At 45.0% G+C, this 18291-nt stretch overlaps 2 protein-coding genes across 2 annotated transcripts in view; both read right to left on the bottom strand.

Moving 5' to 3' along the window:
- Positions 1-1604, bottom strand: part of LOC138793354 (olfactory receptor 51G2-like) — a 28899-nt gene extending 27295 nt beyond the window's left edge. Inside the window, exon 1 of the mRNA XM_069971890.1 lies at positions 1546-1604. The gene's annotated coding sequence lies outside the window, so the exon portion shown is untranslated. The remainder of the gene's footprint in view (positions 1-1545) is intronic.
- Positions 1605-16899: 15295 nt separating this feature from the next.
- Positions 16900-17880, bottom strand: LOC138793340 (olfactory receptor 51G2-like). Its single transcript, XM_069971867.1, has one exon. The coding sequence runs from the start codon at positions 17878-17880 to the stop codon at positions 16900-16902; it is 981 nt and encodes a 326-aa protein (XP_069827968.1).
- Between the last annotated feature and the right edge of the window lie 411 nt (positions 17881-18291).

Raw genomic sequence — 18291 nt, 5'->3', positions numbered from 1 at the left:
GCAACAGCCCGGCCCCACACAGGTCACTCAGCAACAACCCGGCCACACACACACACAGGTCACACAGCAACAGCCCGGCCACACACACACAGGTCACTCAGCAACAGCGCGGCCACACACACACAGGTCACTCAGCTACAGCCCGGCCACACACACAGGTCACTCAGCAACAGCGCGGCCACACACACACACAGGTCACTCAGCAACAGCCCGACCACACACACACACAGGTCACTCAGCAACAGCGCGGCCACACACACACAGGTCACTCAGCTACAGCCCGGCCACACACACACAGGTCACTCAGCAACAGCGCGGCCACACACACACACAGGTCACTCAGCAACAGCCCGACCACACACACACACAGGTCACTCAGCAACAGCCCGGCCAAACACACAGGTCACTCAGCAACAGCCCAACCACACACACACAGGTCACTCAGCAACAGCCCGGCCACACACACAGGTCACTCAGCAACAGCCCAACCACACACACACAGGTCACTCAGCAACAGCCCGGCCACACACACACAGGTCACTCAGCAACAGCGCGGCCACACACACACACAGGTCACTCAGCAACAGCCCGACCACACACACACACAGGTCACTCAGCAACAGCCCGGCCACACACACAGGTCACTCAGCAACAGCCCGGCCACACACACAGGTCACTCAGCAACAGCCCAACCACACACACACAGGTCACTCAGCAACAGCCTGGCCACACACACACAGGTCACTCAGCAACAGCCCGGCCACACACACAGGTCACTCAGCAACAGCCCGGCAACACACACACAGGTCACTCAGCAACAGCCCGGCCACACACAAGCCTTCATAATGAACAGGATTGACATTAATGTTTGTGCCAGACAATATAAAAAATAGACAACATCATTTGATACAGTGACATTTAATATTACATTATATAATTTTTACATTTTTGCTCAACCCATTTAGATGATGTCCAACATTATGCGCCAAAAACTAATGAGAATGAATCATACATTTAATGGTAATCCTACAAACTACATCGGAACGTTTTTTTTTTTTTCTGAGCCAAAAATGGAGGAGCAAGCAGTAAAAAGATGCAAAGCAAGCCTAAAAAACTGAAGTAATCACAATGATAAATGTGGGCCTATGTGCTCAACCCCATCTATATACAATGGTAGAACTCCTCACACTTGCCACATAGTGCACACTCGCCACATAGTGCACACTCCTCACACTCACCACATAGTGCACACTCCTCACACTCGCCACATAGTGCACACTCCACACACGCCACATAGTGCACACTCCTCACGCCACATAGTGCACACTCCTCACACTCACCACATAGTGCACACTCCTCACACTCGCCACATAATGCACACTCCTCTCACTCGCCACATAGTGCACACTCCTCACACTCGCCACATAGTGCACACTCCTCACACTCGCAACATAGTGCACACTCGCCACATAGTGCAAACTCCTCACACTCGCCACATAGTGCACACTCCTCACACCTGCCACATAGTGCAGACTCCTTACTCACCACAGCAGCGCAGAGGATTCAGCAGGAGATGAGAAGCAGTGATGAGGCCGGAGCTCAGGGTCATGTCTTGTAGATTTCCTGTAGAGACTGCAGAGAGTGATCAGATCTGAGAAGGATTTATAGTCCGGGGAAATCCTCAGAGTCCTGGACTGTATGGAATTATATGTACGGATCTGAAAAAAAATTGAAAGAAAAGAACTCCCTAAAGAAAATTCCAAACCACCTCATTATTCCCCCGATATCCCAGAGAATGACGTATTAGTTTTTGCTTATTAGATAGAATTGTCTCAGTGATTGTATTGGTTTGCAGTTTGTATTTGACCTGTGATCATATAGTACTGGGTAATTGTCTACTGATCCTAAGAGCCCCCGGATCAACGTGTGTCCCCCCAACCTGCAGATCCAAGATAGATACATGGATAGGAGAGAGAGAGATAGATAGATCGATATTCGTTCCCAATTCACTTTCCTTTAGACCATGATTAAGCGCAGTAGCGTGTAACACGTAGGTCCTGTTGTGCCCACCATGGGATTTTAACCCCTTAGCGACCCATGACGTATCTGATACGTCATGGTGCCGCGGGGGGTGTTCAGAGCGGGGTCCCGCCGGGACCCCGCTCTGAACGGCGCTGATCCCGGCTGACACGTGCAGCCGGGCAGTGCCTCTGTTGCCTTAATTAGCCGGCGCGGCAACGGGACCCGGCTAATTAAGCACTTCAATGCAGCTGTCAAACCTGACAGCTGCATTGAAGTGCTTTATGCACACTATCCCTGGTGTCTAGTGGGTCGGATCTCCCCGGATCCGTTCTTCTGCCCGTGCCTGGCCTCAGCGTCGGAATGACGCTGATCCCGGCTCGGCAATAGATTGCTATGGCCTGCTCTTTGCTGTGTATATACACAGCATTGATCTCTATGAGAGATCAGTGCTATGTATATACAAGCCCCCCAGGGGGGCTTCTAGTCCATGTAAAAAAAAAAGTAAAAAAGTGTTTTTATTAATAAAAAATCCCCTCCCCTAATAAAAGTCCAAATCACCCCCCTTTTCCCATTTTATAAATATAAATTAATAAATAAACATATTTAGTATCGCCGCACACGTAATCGCCCGAACTATTAATTAATCACATTCCCGATCTCGTACGGTAAACGGCGTAAGCGCAAAAAAATCCCAAAGTGATAAATTGTGCATTTTTGGTCGCATCAAATCCAGAAAAAATGTAATAAAAAGTGATCAAAAAGTTGTATATGCGCAATCAAGGTACCGATAGAAAGAACACATCATGGCGCAAAAAATGACACCTCGCACAGCCCCATAGACCAAAGGATAAAAGCGCTATAAGCCTGGGAATGGAGCGATTTTAAGGAACGTGTATTTGTTAACAATGTTTTGATTTTTTTAAAAGCCATCAGATACAATAAAAGTTATACATGTTATATATCGTTGTAATCGTAACGACTTGTGGAACATGCATAACAAGTCAGTTTTACCATAGGGCGAACGGCGTAAATGCAAAACTCCCCGAAATCAAAACAAATTCGTTTTTGTTTTCAATTTGACAGCGCAAATTATTTTTTCCGGTTTCGCAGCATATGTTATGGAAAAATAATGCCGGTCATTGCAAAGTACAATTGGTTTCGCAAAAAATAAGCGCTCATATACGTCTCTCGGTGAAAAAATGCAAGCGCTATGGACTTTTAAACATAAAATGGAAAAAGCAAAAGCGCAAAAACGAAAATTGGCTTTGACCTTAAGGGGTTAATGCACGAATAAAAGTTATATTTTAGTCTACTACGTCCTGGAGTGCCGATTTCCAAATCCCCCTTTTCCTTTTGCTGAGATCGATAGATAGATAGATAGATAGATAGATAGAAGATAGATAGATAGATATGTGTAGAAGATAATTCAGCAGTACTCAGACGTCAAAATGTGGTGCCAGCGGATCTAGTCCTGACCAAGGGCAAAGTAGATATCCATCAGATAATCCACAGCACTCAAAATTAGAATGTGAAAAAACTTGTGAATTTATTCCATCAAAAACCTTTAATAATAAAGTGCAGCACAACAGAATACCAAAGCGCGACCTTTCAGTAAGTAGCCATGTTCAAGAACGGTACGTGAACATAATAGTGGATTTAAATACAGGGGTACAGATAATTCAAGAACAATCATTGGTCCTAACAAGTGTCCATCATGTGTCAAAGTTCACTGTGATAATCATGTCCATTAGCCGCATGGGGTCCTCCAGTGAGTGATAGGGAGTGGTACTCTATATATCCAAGAGTCCAACTCGTAGCACCAATAGTGTTTGTGCATAATACAAAAAGATATAAAAACTTGTCAGATATTAAAGTCCATTAATAGTGCTATGTACAAGTCCATTCAGTGGCCTGGAGTCACCGTGGTATGTAAGACAAGACCCGCCGAATCTCTGCTCAGCTCTTCAGTAGTACGTTTCATTTAAAAAAACATTTTCCATACTCATTCTTATTGGCTTCGGCACTGATATCCACACCACGTAGAGCAATTTACCGCTCCATGTAGACAGACTCATGGCCTTGCTTGGTTGTACCGAGTCGGGAACCAATAGAGAGACCCCATTCCTAAAGTCCACTACTCCGATTAGGGATTCACTTGCTCAAACCGCAGGTGTAACCCTGCAGTATGCATAGTGTTTCCCCCTTACCCAAGCTAAGCTCTAAGCACTTATTTGGTTCATTTATTGTCCAATCCTTAGGCTGGATACCACACAGCACCACAACCTATCACACACTCAGGCCTTGTCCCTTCTAGAAGCTTCTCCACCAATGGGAGCTTAGTCCCATCTACCACTATTTAGGGTCCCATTAGTTCCTGGATGGGGCTTCCTTTCTAGTCAGTATTCTGGGAGAAAGTGTTCAGATAGTGTTCCTGCAGAAGCTTAGTCCAGGGTCTGGCCTGAAGGCCAGCTCCCCTGATGGTGACTTTATGCTATTGATGCTTTCCAAGTACTTTCTTCCGAAAGTTATGCAGAGCTAAAGGTGGGGGAACTACTCCATAGGGAATGTCTACGTCTGAGGTGACAATCCTTACTAGTCAGGATGTTCTAGAGCATAGGTTCATCTGCAGCGGAGTGGGGAGCAGATGAAGCCTAACTACTCTGTTTATCTTCGCTCGGCTATCTCAGAGACCTTGAGTGGCTAGCTACACCCAGCTGTGCAAGCTTGGGGCTCGTGCTTCCAGACCTGGCACTTCTAATCTCTTCTGACAGGAGGCGTTATCCTTCCAGACCATGAGTACGAGTTCTTCTATCAAGAATTATCCACTAAGCTAATGCTGCGTTTACACGATTAATGATTTTGAAGTAATGATGTGTTTTTTTATAACGATCAGCATTTAGACGGAACGATATATTGTTTGGAAAATTCATTATTGCGATCGTTTCAAGATCGCTTAACCCCATCTCACACATAGGGTAAATCGGTGAAAGACTGTTATGATTTAAACATTTTTTTTTAATCAATTGTATTTTTATTAATTTTTCAAAAAACATTACAAGCAATAACATACAGACGCCCATAAGGCAAAGACAAGATAACAATTGGCTGTCATGAGGTGTAACACGAGTCAAAAAGGATTGGATAAAGCCAGCCACGTGATACAAAAAAGAGAACTATTCTGAAGCAATTATAACGTATTGAGCATACTAAAGTGGTGCAACAGAGAAAGAACGTTCTACGTGTCTATAATCTTATTACTAACGCTCTATTCAGGAAAGGCGTCCCAAAGGGGGATAACAGAGACAGCAAAGACATATTGAACTACGTCAAACAAGACAATGACAGGGGGGACAAAGGGTGAGAACACACGGTATGGGGGGTGTTACAGAGTACACCATTTATTTATTGCGTGGTGGTCTGGGCACTATATATGGCATCCCTGGGGGACCATATTTTCTGGAAGATTTCCATCCGGTTGACAAGGTCCACCGCTGTTGGGATCGACCTACGCTTCCAGAAAGTGGCCAAAAGGCATTTAGCTGCCGTCAGCATGTGCAAAAGTAACCGGGTCGTGTGTCTACGCATACCCTTGGGTGGGACATTGAGTATGTATGTGAGCGGATCAAGGGGCAGAACTTGGCTCAATACTGCTGCAACTAGGCCCTGGAACCCCTCCCAGTAAGGCTTCAGAAGGGGGCACTCCCAGAAAATGTGAGGGAGGGAACCCTCTCCAGAAAGGCATCTCCAGCACTCCGGGGGAGTCGCGGGGAGGAGGTCTGTGGTGTGGTACCAGAATTTAGCTGCTTTAGACGATTTAGCTGCTTGGGACCATATAATGTCCCATAATTTGGGCGAAATAGTGTGTCGCAGGACCTTTTCCCATTTTTCCATATAAAGGTGTTTCACCTCATTGTCACCCTGTGGAGAATTGAGATGGGAGTAAATCGAGGAGATAAGTCCATTAGTGGAGGGGCAGCTCTTGCATAGAAGCTCAAAAGAAGTTGGTTTCGGGAATGGCTTGTGGTCCGTAACCACTGAGGCAATGTAGGATATGTGCTCATGGAACGTCGCCGCTCTTAGAGGGAGATTGTACCTTTCCCTGAGAGTGGAGAAAGGGAGGACTCTTCTAGAGAAGGGGTCTACCACGTCCGCATAATGATACAGTTTAGCTTTTTGCCAGCAAGCTATGTTGTCCCGGGTGAATCTCCCCTCTATCTGGTTTGTGTATAAGAGTGGCATTAATGGGGAAGGGTGGGATTTTAAGGTAAAGGTATTACAGGCCTGTGTCCATACGTCCCTTGTCAGTCGCATGGGGCCCAGTAAGGCAACAGGGGGTTCCAATGTCCCCGGGGACCATACTAGTTCACAAGGATGTGTGGGGGCCATCCATAGCTTTTCAATTTCCATCCACTTGTTGAACGCAGACAGTGATGTCCAACAGGGGATTCTTCGCAAATGGGTTGCTAAATAATAAAGATACACATCAGGCATCCCAAGGCCCCCTCTCGCCTTGTTGGCACACAGCACCTTTTGAGATACTCTGTGTCTGCCCCCACCCCATACAAAGTTAAGAAGGTCTTTTTGCAACATACGCAAGGCTGTCCGGGGGACAGGAACCGGTAATGTCACCAGGAGGTAGAGGTAACGGGGTATGATTGCCATTTTAATGGCACTTATGCACCCGATCAAGGAGAGGGGTAACAGGGACCATTTAGAAAGCTGGGTTTGGATCTCTTGAAATAGGGGGGGAAGTTGTTACTATATAAACTGCGATATTGGGGAGTAATATTGGTCCCTAAATAGCGTATAGAGGTATCCGGCCACTTATAGGGAAAAGAAGATTTAAGGGTTGCTAGCAATGGGGGAGGAGGATTGATAGGCAGTGCTTCTGTCTTGGTGGGATTAATTTTGTAACCTGATAGAGCACTGTAGCCTTCAAACAGAGAGTGCAGGTTCGGGAGAGATATTAAAAGATTCCGCAGAGTCAACAGGACATCATCTGCGAACAGAGATTCCTGGACCTGAACTCCCTGAATGTCAGGAGAGAGGCGAATACGGGCTGCTATAGGCTTTATACTCAGCACGAAAAGTAGCGGTGAGAGGGGGCACCCCTGCCTCGTTCCGTTATGAATATGAGTTGGACCAGAGGTGGCATGGGGCAGTTTCACTAGAGCAATAGGCGAATTGTACAAAGCTCGCAGGGCTTGGAGGAAAGGCCCTGATATACCATAAGCCTCCAACACGGAAAAAAGAAAGGGCCACCCTAGCCTATCAAGGGCTTTTTCCGCGTCGAGGCTCAGTAGGAGCCCTTGTGATCCAGTTCCATTCAGGACCTCAATGAGGTCTACCGTCCTCCTAGTGTTATCTCCAGCCTGGCGTTGTAAAACAAAGCCCACCTGGTCGGCATGTACCAGGCCAGGCAGGAGTGCTCCCAGTCTGAGTGCCAAGATCTTCGTGAATATTTTAAGTTCTGTGTTGAGCAGCGAGATCTGCCTGTAGCTCACCGGGTCAGATGGGTCTTTACCGTCTTTCGGGACCTCTGTGATAAATGAATCCAGCATTGTTTGGGGAATTGGGGTATCGGAGAGAAAGGAGTTGAATAGAGTGAGCAAGTGAGGTATCAGAAGTCCAGAGTAGACTTTATAGTAGGTGTAGGGCAGGCCGTCATTTCCCATTGGGCAATCCCTTGAGCACAGCAGTCAACTCCTCCACTGTGATAGGGGCATTTAGTGTATTCAAGTCATCAGTTTGGATCATGGGTAGGTGACAGTCGGAAAGATACTGCTGGAGAAGGTGTGCACGGGCAGTAGAGTCAGGAAGAGAGTACAATGTTCCATAATACTCCGAGAAGATATCAGCCATGCGTCTTGGATCATAATGCACAAACAACTCCCTTCTTGTCCTTTAAAGCAAAAGGTGCAGTTTTCAGGGATTGGTCTCGAAGTTGCGAGGCTAGTAGGGTATGAGCTTTATTCGCCTTATCATAGTAATTGTGTTTAGTATACACTAGAAGCTGTGGGATTACGTGACATTTAAAAAAAAAAATTTAACAAACACAGCCGACGAACAATCAGCCAACACATACAAATAACATATCTTACAGATCCTGCAGAGTACATATGAGTAAAGAAAAATTGATATCTATTGTTTACCCAACATACGCATGCTCAGCTCATCTAATCTAATCTCGGCACGTGTGCAGGTAAGAGATTTACTCGCACCATCCATATCGTGAGTAGCTACACCAGCCCATTACTACTAAAAGTAACATAGTGTAAGATAACCATAGTAAAGAAATCCTAATGAACAATGCTGTGACCTGAGCAATTACACAGAAAAATAAGTGCGCTCCACTTACACCATTTTTTCTCCAGTTGTGGAAGATTATTGTTCCTAGCTGTAGTTATATTGGACAGGTGTTCATTGAGTGAAGGAGTGAAAACCGTTATATCCTTAAAAGGGATATCCTCTGTATCCATATTTATAAGGGCTAAACTTGGGCCCCATTCCACTGGGTACATAAGAACCTGTTCTATTAACTTTCGGACACTAAAATGGAGGCACTCAAACCACACATGGAGGGTCCTCACATTACTGTTGCACCTCCAACACAATAGTGACAAAGTTGGAAATATTTTAGCCAAGCGATATGGTGTCATGTACCACCGGTACAACAGTTTTCTGTTAGGACTCTAAGTGGCCAATACAGTGTCAGTGTTAGGATTCGGGCTGTGCGTTCGGCTGGGCATCCATTGCAGCCAGAATGCTTCTCACGTTTTTGCTATACTTTGCTCTGCTATTCCTTGTTGTAAAAGTGGCAAGTGTTCTCTTCCTGGCTGATCAGCATAAGGTGTGGTGAGTTCCCTAATTGTTGACTGACAGCTGACAGACAAGTTGGCTGTCGGTATCTGGGCAGGAACTGGAGCTGGGACTCCAGGCTCCATAAGTATCCTCACTTGTCTCATGTTCCTTGCCTTTGATAGTACCTGGTTCATCCTAGAGTTACTTGACCTAGCATTTCCCTGCATTTATGTTCTGGTTACCTGGCTTCTTCTATTGACCCTTTGACTACCCCCTTGGACTCAGACTTCTGACTTTGTTCCTATTGTGTTGTTTGTCTTGTTTTGTTCTGTGTTGCACCTGGTTGAGAACAGAGTTTGCCGACCAGTTGTCCATTGCCATTTTAGAGCTTCGGAGGCAAGTAGGCAGGGACAGTGGGGCGGGTGCCAGCTTCGGGGCTCACCTGTCCATGTGTCATCCTGTCCCTGATTCCTAACAGTGATATTTTTGGCAGGAGGAAGCGGCTAAGGAGCTGATGAGGGGGGCCGCGTGCAGAACAGCAGATGCGTGCGGCTGCGGGGGGACGCATACAGGAAGAGCTCCGGGCCAGCGGGGGGGACGTGGAGTGTCAGGTCAGTGCAGCCGACTTCAGGGCGTCCCCGCAGTGAGAGTCAGGAGCGGGCGGCTATTTAAACTTGCCGCCGTGCTCCTGCTCCTCTCAGCTGCCGGGGACACCTTGTAAAGAAGTGGGGAATCCCATCATAATGAGGGGAATCCCCGCTTCTTTACAGGGTGTCCCCCGCAGCTGAGAGGAGCAGGAGCGCGGCGGCAATCTTAAATAGCCGCCCGCTCCTGCCTCTCAGTGTTCCCGAACACCTCTAACTGTCAGCTGAACATCAGTTCAGCCGACAGTTATCCCCCTGGTTTTGTTCGGATACTGAGCAATGTTCGGATACCGAGCAAAACTTCAGGGGGAAATTTAGTTCAAAAACCGAATTGTTCGAATACCGAGGTGTTTGGAAACCGAGGTTCTACTGTATGTGTATGTATGTATATATATATATATATAGATATAGATACAGGAAAAAGCCGCACGTCCAGAGCTTCATGAAGCGGGTGCTGTACAAAGACAGTCCCCCGGCCTGGGGATCCCCAATAATACGTAAAGATGTTCCGCAGCACACCAGCATAGGTGAATAAGGTGATTATTTATTGCAAGTAGTACAAAAATACAGAGAGATGCGACGTTTCAACCCTCTCACAGGGTCTTGATAAAGCTTGATAAAGACCCTGTGAGAGGGTCGAAGCGTCGCATCTCTCTGTATTTTTGTACTACTTGCAATAAATAATCACCTTATTCACCTATGCTGGTGTGCTGCGGAACATCTTTACGTATATATATATATATATATATATATATATATATGTGTGTGTGTATGTAAAGTACATACATACATAAAGTTGTTGTTTACGAGCATAATTCATTCTGGGACTGTGCTCCTAATCACTCTTAAACCAAAGCAAATTTTCCCATAGAAAATCATTGAAATTGAAAAAAAATTGGTTCCACACCCCAAAAATAATGATTTTTAAAAAAAATTCTGAATAACATGTTAACAAATAAAACAAACATTTAGAAACAGCTGAATATGTGATATAAGTTACTGTACAGTATAGCAATCAGCATGTGGTGTATAATGTATAGTAACTGTATAACCCTGATAACACAGCAGCTGGATATGTGATATATAAGTTACTGTACAGTATAGCAATCAGCATGTGGTGTATAATGTATAGTAACTGTATAACCCTGATAACACAGCAGCTGGATATGTGATATATAAGTTACTGTACAGTGTAGCAGCATGTGGTATATAATGTATAGTAACTGTATAACCCTGATAACACTGCAGCTGGATATGTGATATATAAGTTACTGTACAGTATAGCAGCATGTGGTGTATAATGTATAGTAACTGTATAACCCTGATAACACAGCAGCAGCTGGATATGTGATATATAAGTTACTGTACAGTATAGCAATCAGCATGTGGTATATAATATATAGTAACTGTACAACCCTGATAACACAGCAGCTGGATATGTGATATATAAGTTACTGTACAGTATATCAGCATGTGGTGTATAATGTATAGTAACTGTATAACCCTGATAACACAGCAGCAGCTGGAAATGTGATATATAAGTTACTGTACAGTATAGCAGCATGTGGTGTATAATGTATAGTAACTGTATAACCCTGATAACACAGCAGCTGGATATGTGATATATAAGTTACTGTACAGTATAGCAATCAGCATGTGGTATATAATGTATAGTAACTGTATAACCCTGATAACACAGCAGCTGGATATGTGATATATAAGTTACTGTACAGTATAGCAATCAGCATGTGGTGTATAATGTATAGTAACTGTATAACCCTGATAACACAGCAGCTGGATATGTGATATATAAGTTACTGTACAGTATAGCAATCAGCATGTGGTGTATAATGTATAGTAACTGTATAACCCTGATAACACAGCAACAGCTGGATGTGTGATATATAAGTTACTGTACAGTATAGCAGCATGTGGTATATAATGTATAGTAACTGTATAACCCTGATAACACAGCAGCTGGATATGTGATATATAAGTTACTGTACAGTATAGCAGCATGTGGTATATAATGTAGAGTAACTGTATAACCCTGATAACACAGCAGCTGGATATGTGATATATAAGTTACTGTACAGTATAGCAGCATGTGGTATATAATGTATAGTAACTGTATAACCCTGATAACACAGCAGCTGGATATGTGATACATAAGTTACTGTACAGTAGAGCAATCAGCATGTGGTGTATAATGTATAGTAACTGTATAACCCTGATAACACAGCAGCAGCTGGATATGTGATATATGTTACTGTACAGTATAGCAGTCAGCATGTGGTATATAATGTATAGTAACTTTATAACCCTGATAACACAGCAGCTGGATATGTGATATATGTTACTGTACAGTATAGCAATCAGCATGTGGAGTATAATGTATAGTAACTGTATAACCCTGATACACAGCAGCAGCTGGATATGTGATATATAAGTTACTGTACAGTATAGCAGCATGTGGTATATAATGTATAGTAACTGTATAACCCTGATAACACAGCAGCTGGATATGTGATATATAAGTTACTGTACAGTATAGCAGTATGTGGTGTATAATGTATAGTAACTGCATAACCCTGATAACACAGCAGCAGGTTGTAGATACAGGATGGAGCTGCAGATCCCCATAATGCAGGAGAGTAGTACAACAGGCTAGAATAGAGAAGCAGGGCTGCTGTCAGAGGTCTGTTTGGTCACATGACAGCAATGGGGAAGGGGTGTGTTCAGCATAAACCAATCAGGAATTGAGAATAACAGAGCTGTGCAGGAGGACAGTGACAGGAGCAGTGTGTATAGCTCAGTGTGAGTGCAGGCACATTATAGCAGCAGTGTGTATAGCTGAGTGTGAGTGCACGCACAGTATAGCAGCAGTGTGTATAGCTGAGTGTAATTTTAGGCATATAGCAGAAATGGAGAGGATGGGAAACACAAGGACTTACAGAGATTGCAGGGAGGATGAAGGAATGAGCAGGACAGATGTGGGCACATACATGCAGCACTCTCTGTCTGGGGAGAGAGGGGTTACAGCTATGAAGAGATTACCTCCACAGTCCTGTCCCCCTATGCAATCCCCAGCCTGAAGTGGATCTGCTATGATTTGGAAGGTGAGGGAGCCTTCCTCTGGGTCAGAGTACAGGGCTGTAGAGCCCGCTAAGCAGACCATGCCCCTCCCCTCTCCCCCTCCCACCCAGTACAGGGAGCTCTTACATCAAAGCAATGCTCTTACACCAAGTTACTATTTTGAAAAACTGTGAGCTCTTCTTGGTACTACTGTGTGTGTCTGTGTGTGTGTGTGTGTGTGTGTATACACTCACCGGCCATGCTAGTAACGGGTTGGACTCACTTTTGCTTTCAGAACTGCCTCAATTCTTGGTGGCATAGATACAACAAGGTGCTGGAAGCTTCCTCAGAGACTTTGGTCCATATTGACATGATGGCATCACACAGTTGCCGCAGATTTGTCGGCTGCACATCCATGATGCCAATCTCCCGTTCCACCACATCCCAAAGATGCTCTATTGGATTGAGATCTGGTGACTGTGGAGGCCATTGGAGTACAGTGACCTCATTGTCATGTTCAAGAAACCAGTCTGGGATGATTCTAGCTTTATGACATGGCGCATTATCCTGCTGAAAGTAGCCATCAGATGTTGGGTACATTGTGGTCATAAAGGGATGGACATGGTCGGCAACAATACTCAGGTAGGCTGTGGCGTTGCAACGATGCTCAATTGGTACCAAGGGGCCCAAAGAGTGCCAAGAAAATATTCTCCACACCATGACACCACCACCACCAGCCTGAACCGTTGATACAAGGCAGGATGGATCCATGCTTTCATGTTGTTGACGCCAAATTCTGACCCTACCATCCGAATGTCGCAGCAGAAATCGAGAATCAGACCAGGCAACGTTTTTCCAATCTTCTACTGTCCAATTTCGATGAGCTTGTGCAAATTGTAGCCTGAGTTTCCTGTTCTTAGCAGAAAGGAGTGGCACCCGGTGTGGTCTTCTGCTGCTGTAGCCCATCTGCCTCAAAGTTCGATGTACTGTGCGTTCAGAGATGCTCTTCTGCCTACCTTGGCTGTAACGGTTGGCTATTTGAGTCACTGTTGCCTTTCTATCAGCTCGAACCAGTCTGCCCATTCTCCTCTGACCTCTGGCATCAACAAGGCATTTCCGCCCACAGAACTGCCGCTCACTGGATGTTTTTTCTTTTTCGGACCATTCTCTGTAAACCCTAGAGATGGTTGTGCGTGAAAATCCCAGTAGATCAGCAGTTTCTGAAATACTCAGACCAGCCCTTCTGGCACCAACAACCATGCCACGTTCAAAGGCACCAAATCACCTTTCTTCCCCATACTGATGCTCGGTTTGAACTGCAGGAGATTGTATTGACCATGTCTACATGCCTAAATGCACTAAGTTGCCGCCATGTGATTGGCTGATTAGAAATTAAGTGGTAGCGTGCAGTTGGACAGGTGTACCTAATAAAGTGGCCGGTGAGTGTATATATACACTCACCGGCCACTTTATTAGGTACACCTGTCCAACTGCACGTTACCACCTAATTTCTAATCAGCCAATCACATGGCGGCAACTCAGTGCAGAAGAGCATCTCTGAACACACAGTACGTCCAACTTTGAGGCAGATGGGCTACAGCAGCAGAAGACCACCCGTTACTAGCATGGTGTACCTAATAAAGTGGCCGGTGAGTGTATATATATATATATATATATATATATATATATATATATAGCACCTAATTGCTGAAGCACTATTTTTCCTGTATATTGCATTGAAGATTTGGTCAGCCAACATAGCCATTGTGGAGTGGAGGAAGTTTTGTCTGCTGTGTCCTGTAGTGGTTACCTGGGAGTGGCTGCAGTTCTATTACATGCTGCTGCTTGTGTAGTGACCCGGTGCGGGCCCCTATGTTCTGTTGCATCCGAGTAAAGTAAAGGTGGAATTCACCTGGCATGGGGAGCAACTTACTGAGATCATCATCTTCTGATATCCTTGCTCCGGCTCCTGTTCTTACCTGAACTTCTGCAAAGTTTGCGAGACGTTCCCTAAGTTTATGCATATGATCTCTGCCTGTGATCGAAGCCTGGCCTCACAGAAACATGGAAACTGGATGACGGGAATATGGGTCCCTAGTTGAGACTTACTGTTATAATATGTTAGGGCTGGATGTTTTTTTTTTATTTTTAGGGTTCTATCTTTGAGTAGATAGAGGGGTTTAGGTTACTGGGGTGGGTTGGGATTGATCTTTTTGGCTGTACTGTTAGGGGTTATGCTGGTTTTGGGGGATAGTTCTTAATCTACTTATTATACCATTCCAGGAGGGATTTGGTTAAAGATGGAGTCTTCCTCGGCAGTTGTACCGCTGCGAATGTCATCATATAATTAAGTATATGCCCTATATATTACTCAGCGTTTGGGAAGTAAAATTTGTTGGTCGCTGGTTAGGATTACAAATCTTCATCTGTTGTATCCTGATAAGCTTAGAGGTCCTTGTGAGGGTACGGAGCTTCCTTCTCGGGGGAGTGTTCTGTGAGGACTTGGGACGTGCGTTCGGTTCGGTGTCCATAGCAGTGAGAATGCTTCTCATGTTTTTGCTCTACTCTGCTCTGCTATTCCTTGTTGTAGAAGTGGCAAGCATTCTCTCCCTGGCTGATCAGCATAAGGTGTGGTGTGTTCACTGATTGTTGACTGACAGCTGACTCACCAGTAAGCTGTCGGTATCTGGACCTCGGTATCTGGAGCCTCAGCCCCAATCACGCCCAGGGGCTGGGACTACAGGCTCCATAAGTACCTGCACTTGTATCATGTTCCTTGCCTGTGATAGTATCTAGTTACTAGTAATACTTGACCTAGGGGTTTTCTGCGTTTTATTCTTTGGTTACCTGACTTCTGCTATTAACCCTTTGACTACCCCTTTAGACTCGATTTTGTACTTTGCTGCTCGGTTGGTTTTGACTTGGACTCCTGACTTTTCCTTTATTGTGTTGTGTATTGTCTGGTTTTGGGTTCCACTTTAGTGAGATCAGGGACTGCCGTCCAGTTGTCCATTGCTATTAGAGCATCTGAGGCAAGCAGGTAGGGACAGCATGGCAGGTGCCTGCTTTAGGGCTCACCTGTCCTTGTGTTTCCCCATCCCTATCCTAACACATAGCTAAAGGATTGCCTTTCCCTTGAGCTTAAAGGGTTGATAACCTGTAATTCTGTAATAAATCTGATAAATCTGTAATTTATACCATAATTAATCAAATTAAAATAAAATTGTACATGGTTCAGGCCCCATGGTATTCCAAATGCCGTTTCCTTAGCACATTTCTACTAGATCCTCTGTACCATTTCACCTCTTCTGTGTATGAACTGGACTGTTTACTACCAACCTGTGCTCCACCCTGACATGTTTGCCGGTTCTTGACTATGCTTTTCTGTTGCCTGCCCTAGAACTTGGCCTGTATGTTTCTTAACACACATCTGTATCCTTTTGACCGGTCAAGTTTCTCCACAGAAATCTGGATCCATCTGACCGGCCATGTTTCTACACAGATATCTGGATCCATCTTATCGGCAATGTTTGTCCACACAAATCTGGATCCATCTGACCTGCTATGTTTATCCATAGAGATCTGGATCCATCTGACCGGCCATGTTTGTTCACACAGATCTGGATCCATCTGACCGGCCATGTTTGTCCACACAGATCTGGATCCATCTGACCTGCTATGTTTATCCATAGAGATCTGGATCCATCTGATCGGCCATGTTTCTCCACACAGATCTGGATCCATCTGACCGGCCATGTTTGTCCACACAGATCTGGATCCATCTGACCGGCCATGTTTGTCCACACAGATCTGGATCCATCTGACCGGCCATGTTTGTCCACACAGATCTGGATCCATCTGACCGGCCATGTTTGTCCACACAGATCTGGATCCATCTGACCGGCCATGTTTCTCCACACAGATCTGAATCTATCTGACCGGCCATGTTTGTCCACACAGATCTGGATCCATCAGACCGGCCATGTTTCTCCACTTCAGTGATCCCTGCCTGTGTACTCTGGCACTCCCCTCCTATCTCCCATCCATAGAATTTCCTTGTTGTAACTTGATCCCTTAGGCATCTCTGGAATGGTAGGTGGCTGATTTTTTAGAGTGGAAAACAGTTTAGCAGAGAGGGGGAGACAGATGATACATGATAAGGGACACATTTTTGTCGAAGATATATTACCAAGTTTCTTATTTTGGCTTGTACTATTTATTGACAGTTTCTTTTAAATGACAGGAACTATTTAACCCCTCAGGTCTCTTGGTTCCTTAAGCCAGATGCCACTCACACTGGGATCACTCCCAGGGATGGCCACCTGGTAGCCACCTGCAGTGAAGTCCATACAGGAAATTAGGAGATCTTTATAACAGTCACCCTATTACTAAGAGTCCTTTTTCCCATAATGGTGAACCTGAAGGCCTTGAAGATCTTCTGGCGGATGGGTTTGGTTTTCACACTGTAAATTACTGGATTGATCACAGGAGGAACTAGAAGGTAAATATCAGCCATTAAGATAGGGAGCAGATGGGAGGCGTTCTTGCCAAACCTATGGACAACGGACAGGCCGATGAGGGGAATGTAGAACAGCAAGACGGCACATAGGTGACAAACACATGTGTTGAAGGCCTTAAGCCGAGCTTCATTTGCCTTAATGCTTAGGACAGCTTTAAGGATCATTATGTAGGAGATAATTATGAACATGGAGTCAACACCCTTGGTCATGAGGACAGCCACCAGGCCATAGAGGCTGTTCACTGTGGTGTCGGCACAGGCCAGTCTAATGATATCCTGGTGAAGACAGTAGGAATGGGATAGGACGTGACTCTTACAAAATGGAAACCTCTTGGTAAGGAAAGGGACCGGAAAGACCACGCACAGGCTCCGGAACAATATCAATAGTCCGATCTTCCCAATGATTGAATGAGTCAAGATGGAAGCATATCTCAAAGGGTCCCATATAGCAATCAGTCTATCAATGGCCATGGCCACCAAGACCCCAGACTCCATTGCTGCTAATGCATGGAGAAAGTACATCTGGGTGAGACACGCATCTAGAGGAATTTGATTGTAATTAAAACAGAAAATTCCAAGAACTGTCGGCAATGTAGCAAGTGACACGCCAAAGTCAGTCAGTGCCAACATAGCAAGCAGTATATACATGGGCTGGTTAAGGCTTTGCTCTCTCTTAATGATGACCAGAATACTACAGTTACCAAATAACGCAATGATGTATAGTAAACACAGTGGAAAGGCTAAGATGGTCTGATTGGCACCCAGCTCTGGTATCCCACCTAGAAGAAATATCACCGAAACATTTGTAGAGACGTCCATGATAAATATAGGTTGCAGAGCTTAAAGTGAGGAACGTGTGCTGAAACCCTTTAAATTCCCGGAAAAATGAGGCCAGACGATATTCATGTGTGTTATTTTTTTATGATAAACTTCTGACCACACTGGACATCTGCTTGGGGAAGGGAGATAGGAATTTGGTGAACCATGTATATTTCCATATGTTCCATCGATATTAATAATTCACTTCTAGCCAGATATGTACGCTGGATACATGTCTGCTAAGCTACTGAACAGATGGATTCACATCATAGGTCTCAGGATAACAAGGATCCGCCAGTAGCCTGCAACAGGAAGATAAGACAAGGGTCACATGAGAAGGTTCCTCCATTCTGCCTCAAGAGATGTCTTCAGACTAGCTCTTATAACGTGGTCGTTGGTTCCTCTACAATG

The sequence above is a fragment of the Dendropsophus ebraccatus genome, chromosome 5 (assembly GCF_027789765.1).
Source record: "Dendropsophus ebraccatus isolate aDenEbr1 chromosome 5, aDenEbr1.pat, whole genome shotgun sequence".
NCBI classification, from domain to species: domain Eukaryota; kingdom Metazoa; phylum Chordata; class Amphibia; order Anura; family Hylidae; genus Dendropsophus; species Dendropsophus ebraccatus.
The sequence above is the reverse complement of the archived record's forward strand: the minus strand, read 5'-3'. Positions and strand labels throughout refer to the sequence as shown.